Genomic DNA, 21,194 nt, shown 5'->3' on the forward strand with positions numbered 1-21,194 from the left:
TATTGTTCTGATTGTAATTATTGTTCGGATAACCATTATAGTAATAATTACTGTTTCCTTGCCAATGCTGCGAGTTGTTTCTCCTAATATTGAATGGATTTGTCCCAGTGTAGTGTGAATTGTTTCTTTGAGTGTTTTGTTGTGGTGTCGGAGGCGGATTCCAATAGCCTCTGTCATTTCTGTTGTGCGTACGCGAATTGCTTGGATGGATCGGATACAATTGATTTAAATTCCTGATCTCATCTCTGTAAACAACATCTATCTCATCAACATAACTGAAAAAATTCTTTATGTTGTCCTCGGACACTCCTATTAATTTATCACGGTAAGGAAATGGTAAGTGGCTTTTAAGTGTTCTAATTACATCTGGTAAATCTGCTGGTTTTGTCCAATATAATGTTTTGTCTAGGTAGCGTTCAAAGTATTGTCGTAAAGTCTCTTTCTTCGGGTTGTAAATTTCTGGATTGTATACTTCTCGTTTTAAACTTTGCTGTTCTGTGATCGACCAGAATTCCTCAAGAAATGCTTGTTCAAACTGTTCAAATGTTAAACATCGTCTTTTAATTGCTGCTCCCCACTTAGCTGCTCTTCCACCTAACAAATTTGTAACATATCGAATTTTGTCGGCTTCTAACCAATGTCTCGGGAAAATACCATCAAAAGAGCGGATGAAAACAATCGGATGCACTTTGTCTTTCTCATCACATGAAAATGTCTGAAAGTATCCATGTCGTACTAATGTTTCATCAGCTACTCCCGATGGTATTATGGGTCCTGTATTTTGTGTCAAACTGTGCATAGTATGTGGTGATGTCTGATAGTAATTTTGATCTTGTGGTAGCATTGAAAATGGCTCATTGGGATTTGTATCACTCATTGGTAATTCTATTTTCGGCTGTGTGCTGGGTCTAGCATTATTATGATTCTCATTTATGTTTTGGTTGTCTGTTATGGGTTTTGGTATCACTGACGAACTTGGTATTACATTCTCTTTAAGTTTACGTACCTCTTTCTGAATATTATCTGTTTCTCCCTTTACTTGTTCCTTTGTCTTATCTAAAATGATCTGTGTCATTGTCTCAAACTTCTCATCTAAATAATCATCACATAATTTGCATTCATGTACAAGTTTTTCTGCTAGAGTTGTGTCATTCTTTAAAGATGCTACATCTGCTCTGTCTTCAAGCTTTTCTAACTTTTCCTGTAAGGATTTCTGCTCCAATGTTACATCATTTAATCTGTCTGAAAGGTCTGTAATCGTCAGGTCTAAGTGTTCTTGGTTTGTTTTTACGGAATTGTGTGACTGTCGTAATACGTCAACTTGGGTACTGGTTTTCTGTTGTTCAAAAGCTACTGTTAACAATTTCTCATTACATCGTTGTAAGTCAGTTTTTGTCTCGTCACTGAATTCCACAAATACCTTTTCTTGTCTCGTAACCTTCTCTGATAAGTCAGTAAATTTCCTTCCAAGACTACTGGTGGTTTCTGTCAAGTCGGCAATTTGTCTCGATTGTTTTTCAAAATTTTGTTTTATGTCCCGTGTCAGTTCATCGAATTTAGTGTCAAATCTTTTGTCTAAAGTGTCAAATTTTCTGTTTTGGTCACCAAGTAACTTCAGAATCTGGTTGAGCATGTCAGAGTCCTGTGTCTTAGTTTCGTCATTTTTCCGTGTCTGATTGATGTCTGGTTCTGAAGTTGACGTTGTCAATGTCACGTTTTGTCGCGTAGTACTCACTCTCCACTCGCCTGTATATCTGTTTAAATATAGGGGTTGTTGTCTTAATCGATCCGGTAAAATTATATCTTGAACATCCTCCCTATTAAGTTCAATATTCATTTGACTGTCGGACATGTTTTGCAATGTGTCACTTTCACTAAGCTCGTCCGCGGAAACAATTTCTACGCGTCTAGCATCCTACTTATACCTCCCGAGGAGATCACGAATGTAAAATTAGAGAGATTAGAGCGCGCACAGAGGCTTTCAGACAGTCGTTCTTCCCGCGAACCATACGCGACTGGAACAGGAAAGGGAGATAATGACAGTGGCACGTAAAGTGCCCTCCGCCACACACCGTTGGGTGGCTTGCGGAGTATAAATGTAGATGTAGAGGTAGACATCTTGCGATTTTCATAATTAATTGCAAATAAAATTTTCCAATGGTAAAAAAAATTTTTTTTAAATATGATATGTTGAAATCTGAAATTTCTCTTATGGAAATGGATATTGCTTTATGATTTCTAATTAGAAATGGAATTATAAAATTGGCACTGAAATTTCCCTCTCACAAATAAATGACTGTGAATATGCGCTTCACTTATCATTTGCAATAATAGTAGTAAATCAGTTTTAACTACAAATTGAAAAAAATAATTTCGAAATAAATGGATCGGAATAAAGGAAGTACAGATGGCTGCTTGAAACTGGAAAAAATGTAAATTGCTGTACTCACCATTTTTTCTTTGTCAGTCTTATGTTGCAAATGTAGCGTCAAATATACAGTTTTCAATCCAAAATTTTTCTTTCGCGTCCGTGCAAATTATTTTATGGAACGTTATCCTTATCCCTTTTTTTTTTACCAAATTAATTTCCTCAGCATGAAAATGAAAATTAACACAAATTAATAACAGGGAAAACAATATTGTTGTAAATTTCATGCACGTAACATTACAATTGAAATGAATGAGACTTAGTCCAAATTCATTTTCTGATGCTATTAAGTGGTTAAAATTAGATAAAATGTCCAAAATTAATAATAACTGCACTTGTATCAAATCCGAAGATTGCACGTCCTGTCACCAGGATGCCAATTGTAGTGTTTCCTTTTTATTTTATTATCTCTTCTTCTCATTAACTATTGAAACATCACCACTTTGACATGTAATTTTAATTTTCACCAAAAGCGCATTCAACACAGCGGGAAAATACACGTCTTTCGTATCAAGACAAGAGAGAGAGAGTCCTCCTTTTGTTCTTAAAAAACAAAAACTACGCAAAAGTAAAAAAAAAGAACAACAAAATTATTTATAAAATCGGTCGCTGGCGCAGTGCTCTTCTGCGTGCGCGATCGTAAATTATAACTTTGCGGAAGTCAAAGTACCATTACAACACATCTACCTTTCCCCTAGTCGTGCCCACTTCTACGGCCTCACATTTGTCGTGTAGCCATTTCTGCTCGGCCACTGTGCATTTTCTATCAATCTCATTTTTTAGGCCCCTGTATTCAGCTTTCCTTCCTCCATTTTATGCATTTTAATATTTTCTCCTTTTGTAAATTAAATTAAATATCTCCCATGTTATCTGAGGGTTTTTGCTATGTGATCCTGTGCTGTCTTCATAAATGTGTGCAGTATTTTAATCTATGTGAGCAGTGTTGTCTTACACTGTTGTCAGCACTAAGGTGACAGGGGGTGTGGTGGTGCCTCGTGTTTCAGCTGAGCCACGAGAGGAAGACGAAGGAGGAGAAGCTGCAGAGCCAGCTGAGGGAGCTGCAGAGGGCCGGCTACTGATGGGTGACGGGGCAGCCGCAGACTACTGTCACCATTGTCCCTATTTTTGTTAATTATAATATTCAGTTATTTATATGCAAACGTGTTCTTTTTATTTAAGTGTCCCCTATCTCAAAGAATTGTTTGTGTATGTGTGTGTGTGTGGGGGGGGGGGGGGGGGGTGCACGACAACTTGTCAATTTTCTGTTCGTCTCCTCACTGAAGACCCTCTTGGTAGCCCCCCGCCCTCCCCCCGACACACACACACACACACACACACACACACACACACACACACACACACACACACACACAGTTTTGATTGTTCTCAGGTATATCGGGGTGTCACCATCCTGACAGTGCAATATTTCTGTGAGGTGACTTTTTCAGTCCCCGGGCAGTCCGATGGTCGCTCATCTTCCGCTGGGTCCCGTCCTATATATATCTGCAGTCTCCCACTGTCAATTGCCGCGTCAGATTTCACCGGAAATAGAAGCGAATGGCAAATTAACAATTCCCGTCATACCGTCGACCGAGGGGGCGTGGGGCATGTGCTGAGACTGACGTATACGGTCTATACTTTCCTGCCTCTGTTGTCGTGCTGCCTTGCAACTGGGAATTATTTTGAGCACACTGTCGCACGGGGCTCGTGAAGTCTCTGACCGAGAGAATCTAGCAGTGGAGTAGTATGGCCTACAGACCAATTCCAAGAAAATGGTTTCCTTGACTGCCAAATCCGGTGTGCCGTAAAGTTAGAGTGAAGTGGTATGCCCTACAGACCGATTCCGAGAAAATGGTTTGGTCGACTGCCAAATCCGGTGTGCCACAAAGGTAGACGAGCCTGTGGGGCAGTTTACAACAGAAGAGAAAACTGGCATAATGGGACGTATCTCTTATTGCACGAAAATACGTTTGAAATATAAGTCTGTGCCCGCACCCAAGTCAAAAGTCGTGTCAGGGTCATTTAAGAACAGTCTGAGACTGTGGAAACTAAAAGCTTACTACATCCTGTGCAAGTACAGGAAAGTGCCACTAGGCCAGACTGTCGACATGCTACGGGAAAGGTGCTCAGACTGTTAACACTCTGCAGACTGGAGCAGATTTGCTCACAGAGCACTGCTTCTGCAAAGAAGAGACTGCGAAATACGATGACGTCAATTCCGTGTGGCTCGACAGCCGGTGATTCCCTCGGTCGGATGCGTGTAAAGTGAGTTACCGTTTAATGTGGAATCCGTACCGTGTCTCTCTCCCGGTGACAAATTTTTACATCATTGAGAAGTGAAGATTAGGTTGAAGGGAGACCAAAATATACCACAGCCACACCGAGATTCGACCCCGCAATCTTTCAGTTTTCGGCCTTATGCTTGATCGTGGAGCTGACGTGTACTGCCATTTCATTTTAATAGTGATCCAGCTACACTATTTACTTAGGTTCGTGATGTAGCCTCGACTGTACTTGTAGTGCAGTAGTGGCGTGTGGAAAGATCCACCCGTATCACACAAACTGAGTAGCAGCTCCTCCATTGCAGTGACACCTGGAGCTGAGACACAGTGAGAAGCTTTTCTCTCCACCCGTACCGGGCTCTGCGGGTCTGGGATCGACAGCGGGAAGTGGCTATATAAGGAAGGCACCCGACAGGAAAAAGTCGGCTTTCCGAACTGCCCGAGGAGAGTGACGAGTCGGCTCGACGAGACATCGCACGCTCCATTTAGGGCTAGTCGACCTAATACCTGAAAAAGGTTCGAAATTTGTCCGCTGGCTTTTCCGGGATTGTCGACGCCTGTCTTAAGAGTGTCCGCCAGTGTAGGACGTTCCTGTGAACCGAGTAATGTCTGCCTACTGACTTTATAGTAGTGTACTTACTTTGGCAATACGTTTTGAAGCATGCTTCACCATTAGGACTGCATTTGGCTATTGAAAATCCTCCATTGTGATGTCGAGAAATGTGTATCTGTGAATTTTGCCAGTTTCTGTCATATGACACAGCAATGAAACAACTTCCACTTATCGATTACTCTAGTATACGAATGTACGTAGTTTTCGAGTTACGTCAATTTGTAGGTTCCTTTAAAATTTGAAGCACTGTCTTTAAAAAAATGTGTGTGTTTGCATACACACACATACCCACTAAACTGTTTTGCTTTTAAATGTCAAATGGTATCAGCATCAACTACATTGTATATTTGTAGTAGTTCAGAGGGAGTATTTGTTTGTATTGTAGGAAAATGGAATTGAGTAATGGAATAAATTCAGACTGCCAGCCTGTACCTACCTTTGAGAGCCGAAATATTTATTACTGCAATCGGACACGTATTGACGACAGCCTAGCTTTTGGAACAGACAGCTGCTTCACGGTGGAGGAGATAGGGATAGGTTTGGAAAGGTTTACAGGGAGGGCAGCTAACTGAGAGAAGAGAGAGATATATTTAAAGAAAGGCAGTAGGCAAAGACAAATTTTTGTTTATTACACACTTTCAAAATTTATCTTCGTACCAAATATTTTGGGCACGAGACATAAGTTGTCAAGTCTCGACCCTCGCCATATCTCCTCCTCCTTGAGCACATACCACACATTTTCTTGTGATGAATTTCTCTGCAAATCAAATCAAATTTCGACACTGGTTCTATTTTGGAAACCAGTAAGACTGTTGCCGTACTCGTACTCTCCCACACGAACAGCACCACAGGGTCCTGACCGGTGATGTCTCGTATTAAAAGCTGGGGTGCTAGCTGCTTGGAGACACGTGTAGCTGCCAGATGTGCACACAGTTTACTTTAGAGAACTTACCTAACTCACAGCAGTAAGCAGATCAATACAAGCACTCTTTCATAGATTTAAATAGTATATACAGTCTGACTCGTCTCCCCCAGTCTGCGGGTCGATAGTCTGCCGACAGCATTTCAGAGACTCTTACCCGGATAATATTTTCAGATATACACTGCTACACAATTGCCACTTTCGACATACAAATAGCTGTCTTACTCGCAAAATACTACTTACCTGCCCCGTTCGAGAATTTGCACCTCCGTCCGAGAGGGACCATCGCTGTACATCTGTAGGCTCTAGTAGTCGGTGCTACAGTGAAGAGATGACATTACACGTCGGTGTTCCTTTTCAGTGTTTTTCCGAGTTACTGACTGTTAGCAAAAGTACCTGTACTGTGTCAGGTTCTGAATTGTCTGACACTATATTCACTAATCCTGCTGCAAAATGCAAATAGAAAATAGAGGACTGATCCAAATACTAAACAGTGTAATTATATTTTTAAATAAAAACTGAAAACATGTCAACTGTGCAATTGTTAGTGAATTATTTGAATACCTACCAATTATTCTGGCCTCAGTTTTTCTGTTGTTTGTGATTTAAATATGGCATACTAAAAACACAGAAGATAATGTTTACAACAAATATTTATTATTTGTTTTCTACATGTCTCAGCAGTGTTAACATCAAGTATGCCAATAATGTTTTATTGTGCACGGGAAGAACACTAACACTGCATTTATAAGTCATTGACAACACACAACAGTCACGGTAGCACCTGATTCCAGAATAGCTGCAGTAGTTAGGATCTACGAGCTACCCCGACTTGACCAGGTCCCCAACGTAATGAGATCAATTCGACGCAAATTGTCTTTGAGACACTGAACTGATATACTTGATTGTTTTCACTTTTTTTAAATACATTTGTGGTTCAAACATTTAACAATATTAATTAGGATGGGTTGCTACCCACCACATAGAAAAGGCATTAGACAGTGGACAAATTACCCATCTTCATCTGCAGCCCATCCTTCCACGATGACCTCTACCTGTCGGAGCACTCACCGAGGTAATCCTGCAAAACCGTATAACTCTTGCCCACACTTTCTTCCAGTACCTAATACTCCATTTATTAAATCATCCTCAGAAATCCCAAATTTCTACATCCAAAATTTGGGATTGCTGAGGATTTTTTAATAAATGGAGCATTAGGTACTGGAAGGAAGTGTAGGCAAGAGTTGTCTCCCCGATTGAAACCATTGCCGTCCAAGAAAGAGACTGGCACACACGGTTCCACCTCAAAAAGCTGTGCAATGTATTCACCTTATAAACCCACCTCAGACTACCACTATACGGCACCACTACGAGGGCCCGTGTGACACCTCCCACACGTCACCTCGTAGCCTCCGAACCTTGCCTCACAGACGTACTAAATCTGCCATTCTCTAAGAAATTCACTTTTGTCACCCTTCAGAAGCTCGAGTCTAAACAGTTCCATTGTGAAGCTGTCCTCCAAAACTCTTGACATACAGAAGTACTGGGTGATCAAAAAGTCAGTATAAATTTGGAAATTGAATAAATCACGGAAAAATGTAGATAGAGAGGTACAAATTGACACACATGCTTGGAATGACATGGGGTTTTATTAGAACCGAAAACAAAACAAAGTTCACAAAAAAACGTGAGTGACTGCGCATGACAATCGTGTCTAAAAGGTGTAATGAGAGAGAGAATCAGATGTGCAAGCAGTCGCAGCACGTTGACGTTACCTGAAAAGGCGCTTTTAGTGAAGCTGTATTATCAGAATGGGGAATGTGCTATTTCAGCATTTCGATCCTATCGCCATAGGAAGGGGATTCGAATGGGTAAAGGTCCATTGACAGATGCAGCTGTGGTGAGAAATAAAATTGTGGTTGTCAGGCAAAAGATCTCTCCTTCTACTGATCCTTGCAGTGGAAACACCTTTTCTTCATCAAGCTTATCAAACTCTACCAAAAACTAATGACGAATCCCGCACAAGTCAATTTTCTCTTCTGTCTAACTGTGTCTCGATAACTTAACGTATTTTCGAAACCTCACCTTCCTCTCAGTCTCCGAATCCCTCAACTTGGAAACTGACCAAACGTCTGCAGAGAGAACTGCAATCCACAACTTTAAATGTGATCCCGATCTACCTGCCGGCAAAAGCTCCAACATTGTGGACTGTACCAGCTGTCGGACGCGTTCACCTAGGAGCTCTGCCGCAGTGTCCGTGTCCCGGAGGCCGGCACAGTCTCCCTCGGTCCTATTTCTCGCTTCACCTCTGATGTTCTTACTTTCTGCGTGCTTCCCAAAATACGTAAACCCGACCACCGGGGTACCCGTTGTGGTGGATACTGTGCATCCACAGATCGAATCTCTGCCCTGCTGCACCGACAGCTACATTCTATTACCTGTAATGTATCCACTTACGTGATGCACTGATCATTTCCTCTACAGACACCAGTCCATTTTACACCAACATCCCAAATGCCCGTGGCATTTCCAGTCAGATATGATAGTGTTCGATGCATAACTGACTCTGAAGCTGAAACCTCCTCGCCGGTCGCCGTGACCAACTGTATCCTCACCCACAATTACTTCACTGTGGCACCTACGTAACACCGTGTTCTACCGTATCTTCCTTCGTCGCCGTGTTCTACCGTATCTTCCTTCGTCGTCGGCATTGTTGTTGCCGTGAGGCACCGTTATACCAATTGGAAAGGCAGATCGATCTTAGAGCATGAGATATGGTAACCTTAAGTCATTGACAACACACAACAGTCACGGTAGCACCTGATTCCAGAATAGCTGCAGTAGTTAGGATCTACGAGCTACCCCGACTTGACCAGGTCCCCAACGTAATGAGATCACTTCGACGCAAATTGTCATAACGATTGCCTATAAAGGCTTCGTACAACGATAAAAAATGTTACAGTTTATGGAATAATAACAGATACGACCTAAATGTCTTGTTTCTTCTGTTTTATTTAACGTAACTTTGTTCACAGTTTTATTTCGCATTCACCACTCAGTCACACTCTGATATGGAGTATATGCGAGTGCCTGAACCCTAACTCCCGAGTTCCATCAAAACCCTTTGATGAACAGTTTCGGTTGCTCGACACCAACAGTCAGTGATAATGATACAGTATTTTGTAACTGACTTCTACTTTAGCCACCGCCTCCACGAATGTTTGTTAGGCGTAAGACAATTACACACTTTTCTCTCCGATCCGCAATTATTAAGAGTTCGTGTAAAAGTTCACATTATTCTCCGTTTCATATATTGGAGCCCGCTCTCCGCAATATAATTAAAAAAACGGTCTCAATAACGTGTCCCTCGTGAGATGCGTATAGATTTCTCCCGGAATTGACTGCCCTGTAGGTGTACTCAATTTAATGATCACACTTCGTTATCCGCGATTTCGTGTAACTGAATGTCCTTTTGTTACTCTGATCGTATACCGTAGTTATTTAAAACTTGCCCCTATATTTTTTCACTGCGCACTATTAGCACTTCTTTACTAGTTTATTTCTAAGAGTAAATGAAAAAAATGACGCCGTATCATCGGTTTCGTCGATATAAAGCAAAACACCTCAATATGCCCAATTTTACCTCTTCTTATAGGATCAGCTACCGTACTCATTAATTTACTACATATTATTTCCAATAACACTAAACAGGTATTGCCATTATATTTTAATTGTATTCAAAAGCATGTTGTTGTTATTATTATGACCGACCAAATCGTAAGAAATCGCGCGGCGTGCGTTTCTAACGATAGCTTTACACTCGCCCAGCCTGTATTCGTGCAATATTATATATAAACATACAGACAAGACTGAAAGATCGATCTCTCTACTGTAACCAATAGAGGCAAATACGCTATTTAAGCTCAGTTACATCTATATTCACTCATATTGTTACAGTTTTACAGAAACCTACTTGTGGATTGAGTATAGAAAACCTTCCTAACCACTCAGAATCCTAAATCCCACAACCCGGTCAAATTCGTCGATAACATAGTCACAATTCGGTCTGAGGCCGAAGACCTCCTATCCACATTCCTCCAGGACCTCGACACCTTCTCCGCCATTCGCTTCACAGGGTCCTCTTCGGCTGCAAAATCCACCTTCCTCAGTGTCGACCTATACCTCAGAGGTGGATCCGTCAGTATACCTGCCCACGGCAAACCTACCGACAGTACCTCCGCCGCGATAGCCGACACACGTTCCTCGCCGAGCAGTCCCTTCCGTACGGCCTAGGCACCTGTCGCCGTCACATCTGCAGCGAGGAACAGTCCCTCTCCGAATATGCCTCCTCACCCTGTTCAAAAAACAGATTTCCCACATGGTCTCTCTGCAGTAACCTACCGTTCCACAACCACTTTCTGGCTGCAAAAGAGTCCCCCAGTGACTCAGTACTGTCCAGGTCTGGAATAACCGAATCACACTGTCCGCCAGAGTTTCGACTACCTCCACCTCCTAGTCTGCCCTGAAATGTTAAATATCCTCCCCACCACGACCTGCAACACTCCCCCACCCCTATCCCACACCTCTTCTGCAGCCGTACTACCTGCAGCAGCCGAGATCGCTGCTGCTCACCCCGGCAAGGCCATAGCACCGTGCGCATTTGTGTGCGATCGAGTCTAATAATATCTGACAGTCTACTTTTAAAAGAGCCCTTCCACTGCTTAACACTGCCTCAATGTTGTAAGTAGTAATCTGTCGTAATTCATTTTATTGTCCCATCTTTTATTTTCCACTGTTAGATTTCAAACACAGTTGTGTAGAGTACTTCGAGCGAGGACAGGTACGACATATTCCGAGATGCTCGACTGTTACGGAGGTATGCACTAGGAAGGTGGTGCAGCCTCATTAAGTGAGGACAGCAAAGTGCCGTCTTGCTCGGAGATACTCGTGTGCGTAAGGCAAATGAAGGGAAAAAAAATGATGGCCCGAGAGTACTGGAGTTGCAGTAGTGTCTCGATGCACCGTCACCTTCCCAGACGTATCCTTCACTCGTTTGAGCTGTGCGAGTGTTTCTTCGAGAGCAAAAAAATGAATTGACAGTAAACTGCTGATGTGACTTGCCATATGTAATTCGAGTCACATTGATTAAATAATCAGATTTTGTGTTTATTAAATTCTCTCTTCTATTGAAGAAAACATGGCAGAAGAGCTGAGTAAAGTACCGCTACTCTTTGTAGGAATAGGGAGTAGTGTGACACATTCTTAACTTTTACTAGTAATTTTAAAGTAGAAAATTTTTATTCCATTATAGAGGCAAATGGAAAGCACAGTTAGCGAGGTCAAAGCAGAAAAAAACTAATCTTAACACCAATGTTACATTGGGGCCATTGCTCCTACCCTACTGGTTCTTATAGGTGTCAAAAAACACACACACAGACAGAGTTTAATAATGTTACATATTGGATATCATTGTAACTATTTACATTTACAGCAGAGAGGAAGCATTGTATGGTAGATATATAGATAAAACAGGGTGACAAACATACACGTTTTTTTCTGTGTATCTACAGTTTGTATACTTTTTCTCGCATGTTTGGCTCCCTTGTTGCAAAGCAGTAGAAGCTGGAAGAATTTAAGCATCTAGTATTTTGCCTGCACCCACTGCCAACAATATCATTTGCAGTAGCTACCGCTCAATATACTGTTTCATTTCGAAGAGGAAAGGAAGAGGCCTGTGATGATACAGCAGGAGTTCAAAATGTAGAAGGATGAAGCAAGAAATTGAGTGTATCTTCAAAGTAAGTACCCTGGCACTTGTCTTAAGCAATTTAAGGTAATTGCAGAAATCCTAAGTCTGGGTGGCGATTTGAACACAATCCGTCGTTTCACGAGTGTGTCACATCGCTCAATTATATCGGGGCAGTTTGTGTAAGAATGAGTGGCAAAGCAGTTTGGTCACTACTTGCAAGAACTACTCAGAAACGGGAGCTTACTGTCCACTCGGAAGAAGTTGGAATGTTGGCAGATTAGTGTTTGTTTAGCCCAGAGGATGTTTACACATTTTACACCTTCTTCAGAGAGTGTGGCTCATTTACAAGAACACAAATTTGGAAACTGTAAACACTTATCTGTAAGGTGTAACACTGTTTTTCCTTGCACCATTGATCTGTACTCCATACAGCATTTTCAGTCATTATAATAAAAATTCACATTCTTACACTAACATCGATAATGAGGGAGGATTTTATTTTATATTATATTATGATTATATTTATGAAGAACCAGTTTTTGTAACTGTTGGTTAACTGGTATATGATTTAGGAACAAGAGTATATAGTGTCATGTTAGTAGTTTGTATGATTCTCTATTTAGAGTTCCTCATCAAATTATTCCTTTTGCACTGTATGGTGTACAGACATGGTAAATGGAACTATGTCATACAGTTTTCAGTTCAAGTCAATCCAGAACAGTTTGTAGCTATTCACAGACCAAAAAATATTGTCAACTGGAGAGTATTATTACATTACTTAGCAAAAAAAATGACAGGAAGAATTAATACTGAGACATTTATTTTACAGTTCCTGAAACACAACAAATCCGATGCCTTAAGTAATTTGTTACTGGTAAACAAGGGGGACGGGGTGAGAGAGAAGAGACTGTTGAGAAAACTTATTGTGATTTATTGCAGCACCATTCCTTTCTTATCCATACGGATTCATATTTTGTTTCTTCGTCCAGTCAACATCTCAATAATGCACTAAGGAGAGATGCAGTTAGGTATGCATAAAAATCTTTTTTATCCAATTAACAGCAACTGGGAAAGAAATAATCACATGTGATGATGTATCATATATTCCAAAAGTAACACATTCATCATTAAATATAAGTTCAGAAAATGCTATTTTCTATGTTCCTGTTCCTGATTACAAATGGCTAAATAATTGCTGCCTACATATTATAACATACATCATACATGTATTGCCACTGTAGTATCACATGTGACTTATGGAAGACAAATTTCAGAACACATTAAAACTTTGAACTTCCATCTTTTCCCTTTATAGTGGAAACTATAAAAAAAATATGATTACCATATCTTTATAGACACTTGACAGGTGCAATTACATGCAATCATTTACAGATGTTACTTTGTGATTTTGTATATGCAGAGCAGTGTTTATGATTTTTTTTATAATGACATATAAACAGTCTCCTCCTCAGACTCACATCAGATACTTAATGATCAGCTGTTATCATATACAGTTTCCAATGTATCTCATTTAAAACTCGCTAGTGAGCATAGATTTATAAAATTGTATGTAGACAAACACAAGTATAAATTAATTTACAAAGACTTGAGATTGGAATACAAGCTTTACCAGTAAAAATATTTCTGCTACGCTCATTTTTCCTTGCTAGACCAGCACAGAATAGTATGTATTGTAAAACATACAGCAAGTTAATATATCACATTTTGCACCACTGTTGCAATAAATAAGCCTCAGACTTGCTCCAAACTGTAATGACATACAGCTATTTAACTTGCGACAAAAGGCAACTCGGAACAATTTTAACAAATTTCTTTGAGGAACTCTCATGCGGAATAAAAATATTTAAACAGTCAGGTACATGTGGAGAAACTAGCCAATAATCCAAAAAAGTGAGGACAGTAAATGTGCCTCACTCCGTTTCCAGACTTTTGGCGACTAAACATATTTACCTCTTAAAAACTATATGCTTCATCATCATAACAGAGCATCCCTTTTACCTTTCTAGATCCCAGCAAAAGTATGTGCTACTTCCTAGACAATTTCGCACACCTTTTTGCAACAACATTTAGTTTGCAATCGGGATTACAAAATATTTACTTCCAGTCGCTACAAGGAAGCGAACAGAGGACGACACTGCTGGACGCTCAGCTGGTCCATTTGTGGCTCCGAGGAAGCGTCTCCGCACCTCGATACCTCGAGGAGGGTCTCTTCTGCCGGTGAGGAGGGGCAGGGCAGGTTGGGGGGCTGCGGATGGAGGAGAGTGGAGAGCGCGGAAGTTTGTACACCTTCTGCCTCCCCCCTACACGCTGCCCGCTTCGCTGTCCGGAGTCGGCGGCTCTGTGCGGATGCTGCGGATAACGAGTCACTGTGACTGTGAATTGTCTACAGACTAGTATAATTTCATTGACTCTTCACAAATTACTTCCATCTGTGCTGTAATAAACATACGAGAAATCACATTCTGCACGCTTCACTCTTTCTTGTTGACATTCCTCTTCCCTATTTTCCTTTACAGACTGTCGTGTCACATTATTTGTGTACAGGTGTCCAAGAAGTCCCCGTGACCTTTCACCTTTGTACAATTGTTTTGTTAGTACTCATACTTTGTTATCAGTATTATATTGTTTGGTTTCAATTGTGAATCAATGTCTGATGTGAGTGGATACAGTTGTCTCTGTGGGTGCACGAGTGTACATAAACAGAGAAAAAAATGTGAGAGATAATTAGTATATTTAGAGATCATTTTGGTGAGGCCTCCACCTCAAAAAGTGACCTCTAGATTGGGAGAAATACGGTTTGTTTTGAGAAGCGCTAAAGTATTGCATAGTGGGCATAAGAAAACTTGAGAGAATGTGGCTCAATTAATTGAACAGCCTCAAGTGAAATCTGTTCTCACAAAAGTTACTGAACTTGAAGTACTACAGTCCACAAGGTGTGACTGTATCTTAAAAAAATTAAATAAAATTGAAAATGAAATGATTTAGATCGGTATTTGTGAATAAATTATCTGACAACTACACAGAGCAGCGAGTTGCAGTCTGCCGTGCTTTCTGAATGTTCAGATCGTGTGCAAGAATTGGAAAGGAATCCTCCTCCAGTTATATGGGCAAGGGCATCATAATGATACTGTCTGGACAATATTTTTTGAAAGGTATGTGAATGGAAATTCTTTTAAGGGCACATTGCGAATGTGGTTAATACCTCACCTCGAAGACAAGGACACGGTGGATCGTGTGATGTTACAGCAGGATGGAGCTCCAGCATACTTCAGTATTAAGATGTGCGATTTCTCGGTAAACATTTCTTTTGTCACTGTGTGTGTCAGGTATAGTTCACCAACATTGAAATGGCCACCACCAGAGACAACTCGTAGGGACCAGTCGAGGTCGTCATGGATCAGTGTCAACACAAGACATATGGAGAGTTGTCCAAAAATATTTGGGAAGCCTTTCAAAGCCTTACAGTTCTGGCAGATACACGGTTTTGACAACTTGTGGAGGACATGGAAATGCACTTACATATATAAACTATGTATCTAGCAGTACTGTAAGTTCTCCAATATAGGTTTGACCTAGCCGTGCAAAGACTTCTCGGACACGCTGTACACCCGCGTCTACTATATATGTGTACACTGTGAAGGGTAGGCAACAGACTTTTATCATTTGGCCTCCTCGCTACACCGTTCGCAGAATGGTTGGGAATAACAACTTCGTGAATGCCTCCAAGTACATTAGAATTTCTTTAGTTTCGCAGTTGGCAATCATACAGAATATGTAGAAGGGCAAGTAAGGTATTGTTTAAGTCAAAACTTCCCAGCAAATTAAGACTTTTTGCCAGTCTGGGATTTGAACCCAGAACCTCACCTTTTGCGGGCAGTGGGGGCACACTTGGTCTGCCCTCACAGCTTTATTTCTGCCAGTACTCGTCCCCTACTTTCAAAATTGCACAGAAGTGAAGCTGTCCACCGCAGCAGCCTACTGAGTTATGAAGAATACCCTCATCTGCTATCATTAAACTGAAATAATGGTGAAATAATCAAATTAACTTTCAATAAACAGAATTTTAATATTACAGTCTTTCATAAGCATGCTATTAAGTCAAATTATACTTTTGTTGTTTTCTTATTACATTCTTTTCCGAAGAGGTCTCAGCTTAAAGCCGGAGATACATACACTGGTTCAGAACACTCTTAGCTTGTGTTTATGTGCTCTTTGAAAGAGCACAGAAAATTTTAATATTTCATATCCCTTTACGGAGATTTGTATAAACATAATAAATCTTTTGTACGACTCACATGGCTGCTAGAAGCAAAAAGTCTACCACTGACTACAGAGATTACATGACGCACTGCACTTCATTCTCACAAATTGATCCATGTGGGATGCCACTCCGTATTCAAAGGTGACCCTTATAATGTGACAACAATGAAATGGTAATATGCAACAGTTGTAATTTAAAAAAAAAAAAAAAAAAAAAAAAAAAAAAAAAAAAAAAAAAAAAAAAAAAAAAAATCCCGAACAACAGAGGTTACACGCACAGTTCCAGTTTACAGCTATTTAAATTGGTAAACATTACATTAACTAACCATGCATGATCTATTACTTATAAAAATGACTTAATCTTATGAGCATTATAATACAATGATAGCTTCGGTAGTCTATTAGTGAGATACAAATAAATAAGTACAAAGCAAAAATTAATACTTGTTCCTTTGTTAGTTGAGAAACTAGAGTAGAAATACACATTCCTAATACATAGTCAATTAAGTACTTTAATTACATTACACAAGCATCTAACATGCTTTCAAAACACAACAGCCAATAAAACACCATGCTGTCACCTATCTACACTGTGTGCCACATACAAACGTTTAATCTAAATATTGCAGGACAGCTTCAGAATACAAATTAACAAACACAAAACATTCTTTTGCTGTCTCACAAACATACAGTACAAACATAAAACATTATTTTGTTGGAATGGATATATTCCAGAGGAATCTGCAAATAAATACATATACACAATGCAATCATAAGCGCACAAAACAACATCAAGAATTTACAAATGTACGAAACATAATTATACATGATATATTTACAAAAAGTCAATAACATTAGACCAGTCCGAATAGATGTTTTCATTCATAAATATGAAATTGTTCTAACAAGGCAGAGATGGTAGGATCTGTTAAAACGAGCCAGTAAAGTTGATGTGTTGTACAGTCACAAATAGTCAGTTGCAGAGCTGGGGGGCAATAGAATAATGTCACTCCAGAGAGAGTGACAGATTTCATAACCTGGTTTATAGATGTACCCTACTGACACTCTGTCCCAAATAGTTCTCAAATAATGTATCACACGTGTGTGAACAAGAAGTGTGTGAGATGCCAGAATACCATCCGTGCTTAAAGTGACCCCTAGCAGCAGAAGGGTTAGTGAAAGTTATAATTTTTCTGATATCTGTTAGCATATGTCGGATAATACAAAGTAGGAACAATGACATCACAATTATTTTGTTCTCTAAACAGTAGTAGCTCGGTCGGTCAGTCAGGAGTTCGGGGACTAAAGAGAGATAATGTCATTCCGAGCTTTGAGAGCTAGTCCGTCTGGAGTTGGTGACATCGGTCAGAAATCTAATCAGATTGTGGTAGGACATACAGGTGGCAAAACTGGTGCATCGAGAGGAATATTGCTGCCAGAAATGAGAAGTAACTGCACCGGCTACACAAGAGTATAGACGAAGCCCACCCCACCTCCTCCCCCGGGGATCGTCTGCAGAGACAGGCGCCGGCTGGGCGAGGTTGCGACTAAATAAATGATCCTCGATGTGTTTTGTTTAGTCGGCCTTAGGACACAGTCCCGGGTGTATTGCCGTATCTGACATCTCGTATTGCCGGAGACATTATAAGGTGCTGTAAAGACTCTAATAGCCCAGTCGAACTTAAACGAGCTTGGCGGGCCTCGACGCTACTGTCGGGTCGTGACTCTGTCAGACCGCCATCCGAGAGTGGAGAGTCGTGTGGGCATATTTTGTAAACCTCGTAGTCCTCTATTAAGCACTAAGGCCTTCACTAATTTAAATCCTCCTCTTCTGTAACAGTTGTTGTGAATAGACAGTTCGTCGTAGCTTTGCGAGGAGGACCGTAATATTACCTGTGAAAAGACTAGAAGCGTAATGAAAACCAGGACGACAGACGACAATAAAACGAGCTGAGAGAAATAATGATTTGGAAAAGAGGGAGGGTACAGTAGGGAATCCCCCGTCCGTCTGTCGTCGGCTAGCATCGAGTATGAGGAACCGTCGAGGGCACGCATTTGCCAGAGTGCTAAATGAAGAGGCACTCCTGAAAATGTAGAGCAGTGTGTAGCAGATAAGGACTAACCGTATGTAAAAGTAATTAACAGACAGAATAAAAGAGGGGTGACCGAGGCAACTGGCAAAGGTAGTAAGCGGAAGACACCCTGACCCCACACCGAAATGGGATTTGAAACGTTACGCAGACTTTCCTGGAAGGCACTGCTTGTGGATATCCAGATTCAGATTATTTTCCACAGTAAAATTCCCTGCAAGGACCGAAGGACATAGCACAACAGTTACGAACAATTTGTTTGTAGACCCAACACCCTGTAGTGATTTAGCTGCATAACGAACAGTCGACAGTTAATCTCCCTGTGACAGTCAAATGTAAGCAATAAAATTTACTGACCTGATACGTGCAGATCACAGAAGAAAAATATCGTGTGAATGCTACTCTGAGACAGAGAGGACGGCGCAGGGAAGGAATTTGTTGTGGTGACATTAAACTGGACAGAAGATCAATGACCCTAACTCCGACCACAATAAAGGGTTCCGTCAATGTCGTACCCGATCGGCGGTAAATGTAGAAATATATCCTATCCTGTCCCGTCCACAGTTTTAAACTATCAGTGTTAAGATGTCAGCACTCTGATATCGCCAAAGAACTGAGAGGGAAAGATGCAAAAAGGTCACGAGGACGACAGGAACTTTAGGTCCGCGAAATACGTCGGTCCGAGTACTAGCCGACGAGGAGTGCACAGCAATACAAGGGAAGTGCACTCAGGGCTCGGGCGGGAGGCTTCGAGGCGCATTCTGACTGGCAATTATGTCCGAGTACAGGTCCCAGTGGTCACTGTCCCTCGTATGCGAAAAGAATTTGTCAAGCAGGACGATTAGGAAAATGTCAGACGGTGGTTTCGTAACTAAGCGAGAGTAGGTACTGTCAGAACTGAATAGGTACGACTCAACTTCGGCAAGAAGACTGCCTGCAGGAATAGTCCAGAAAGTACCCGTGCCCTGTCCTACTCCACAATGACGGACTGGGTCCATTACTATCAAATCAGAATGTAGAAATCTACTCTGTAGGAATCAGCACAGGTTTCGAAAAAGACAGTCGTGTGAAACCCAGCTCCCGCTATTCGTCCACGAGACTCAAAGGGCCACAGACACGGGTTGCCAGGTAGATGCCGTGTTTCTCGACTTCCGCAAGGCGTTCGATACAGTTCCCCACAGTCGTCTAATGAACAGAGTGAGAGCATATGGACTATCAGACCAATTGTGCGATTGGATTGAAGAGTTCCTAGATAACAGGACGCAGCATGTCATTCTCAATGGAGAGAAGTCTTCCGAAATAAGAGTGATTTCAGGTGTGCCGCAGGGGAAGGTCGTAGGGCCGTTGCTATTCACAGTATACATAAATGACCTTGTGGATAACATCGGAAGTTCACTGAGGCTTTTTGCAGATCATGCTGTGGTATATCGAGAGGTCGTAATGATGGAAAATTGTACTGAAATGCGGGAGGATCTGCAGCGAATTGACACAAGGCGCAGGGGATGGCAATTGAATCTCAATGTAGACAAGTGTAATGTGCTGCGAATACACAGAAAGAAAGATCCCTTATCATTTAGCTACAATATAGCAGGTCAGCAACTGGAAGCAGTTAATTCCATAAATTATCTGGGAGTAGGCATTAGGAGTGATTTAAAATGGAGTGATCATATAAAGTTGATCGTCGGTAAAGCAGATGCCAGACTGAGATTCATTGGAAGAATCCTAAGGAACTGCAATCCGAAAACAAAGGAAGTAGGTTACAGTATGCTTGTTTGCCCACTGCTCGAATACTGCTCAGCAGTGTGGGATCTGTACCAGATAGGGTCAATAGAAGAGATAGAGAAGATCCAACGGAGAGCAGCGCGCTTCGTTACATTTAGTAATCGCGAAAGCGTTACGGAGATGATAGATAAACACCAGTGGAAGACTCTGCAGGAGAGACGCTCAGTAGCTCGGTACGGGCTTTTGCTGAAGTTTCGAGAACATACCTTCACCGAGGAGTCAAGCATATATTGCTCCCTACTACGTATATCTCGCGAAGAGACCGCGAGGATAAAATCAGAGAGATTAGAGCCCACACAGAGGCATACCGACAATCCTTCTTTCCACAAACAATACGAGACTGGAATAGAAGGGAGACAACTGGAGACCCTGAGTTCTCAGATTTTGTAATCCTTAACTACAGTACATTTCAGGCGTTCAGAGAGGGGTCATCTCTGCAACTGAAAGTGAAAGGACGATAGTCCACATTGTGAGCTTTCGTGAAGCAGCCGACCAGTCTCCACAAATCGGGTCGTTTGTACGGCGGAAAGATGTATGCTGAAGATTTGGCGTTTAATGTAAAGCACTGGGGGTTGAGAAATGAGGTTTCACATCACAACTGTAGGTTGGTATTTTGACTGTCTCAGGAAATAAATACAGAACGCCATGTTGGATCCCAACGGCCTCGTATCACTAGCAGTCGAGATGACAGGCATCTTATCCGCATGGCTGTAATGGATTGTGCAGCCACGTCACAATCCATGAGTTAACAGATGGGGACGTTTGCAAGACAACAACCATCTGCACGAACAGTTTGATGATGTTTGCAGCAGCATAGGCTATCAGCTCGGAGACCATGGCTGCGGTTACCCCTGGCGCTGCATCACAGACAGGAGCGCCTGCGATGGTGTACTCAACGACAAACCTGGGTGCACGAATGGCAAAACGTCATTTTTTCGGATGAATCCAGGTTCTGTTTACAGCATCATGATGGTCGCATCTGTGTTTGGCGACATCGCGGTGAACGCACATTGGAAGCGTGTATTTGTCATCGCCATACTGGCATAT

General features: G+C 41.4%; 2 protein-coding genes across 2 annotated transcripts in view; one reads left to right on the top strand and one right to left on the bottom strand.

The window, feature by feature from the left end:
- The window catches only part of LOC126109404 (vacuolar protein sorting-associated protein 37A), an 87,421-nt gene extending 83,835 nt beyond the window's left edge, over nt 1-3,586 (top strand). Inside the window, exon 7 of the mRNA XM_049914435.1 lies at nt 3,433-3,586. Coding sequence (XP_049770392.1) covers nt 3,433-3,507 — 75 coding nt within the window. The 3' untranslated portion in view covers nt 3,508-3,586. The remainder of the gene's footprint in view (nt 1-3,432) is intronic.
- A 9,318-nt stretch (nt 3,587-12,904) lies between these two features.
- The window catches only part of LOC126109402 (glycerol-3-phosphate dehydrogenase [NAD(+)], cytoplasmic), a 91,233-nt gene continuing 82,943 nt past the window's right edge, over nt 12,905-21,194 (bottom strand). The window contains exon 9 of the mRNA XM_049914433.1: nt 12,905-14,364. Coding sequence (XP_049770390.1) covers nt 14,316-14,364 — 49 coding nt within the window. The 3' untranslated portion in view covers nt 12,905-14,315. The remainder of the gene's footprint in view (nt 14,365-21,194) is intronic.

This window comes from Schistocerca cancellata, chromosome 12 (genome assembly GCF_023864275.1).
Source record: "Schistocerca cancellata isolate TAMUIC-IGC-003103 chromosome 12, iqSchCanc2.1, whole genome shotgun sequence".
NCBI lineage: Eukaryota > Metazoa > Arthropoda > Insecta > Orthoptera > Acrididae > Schistocerca > Schistocerca cancellata.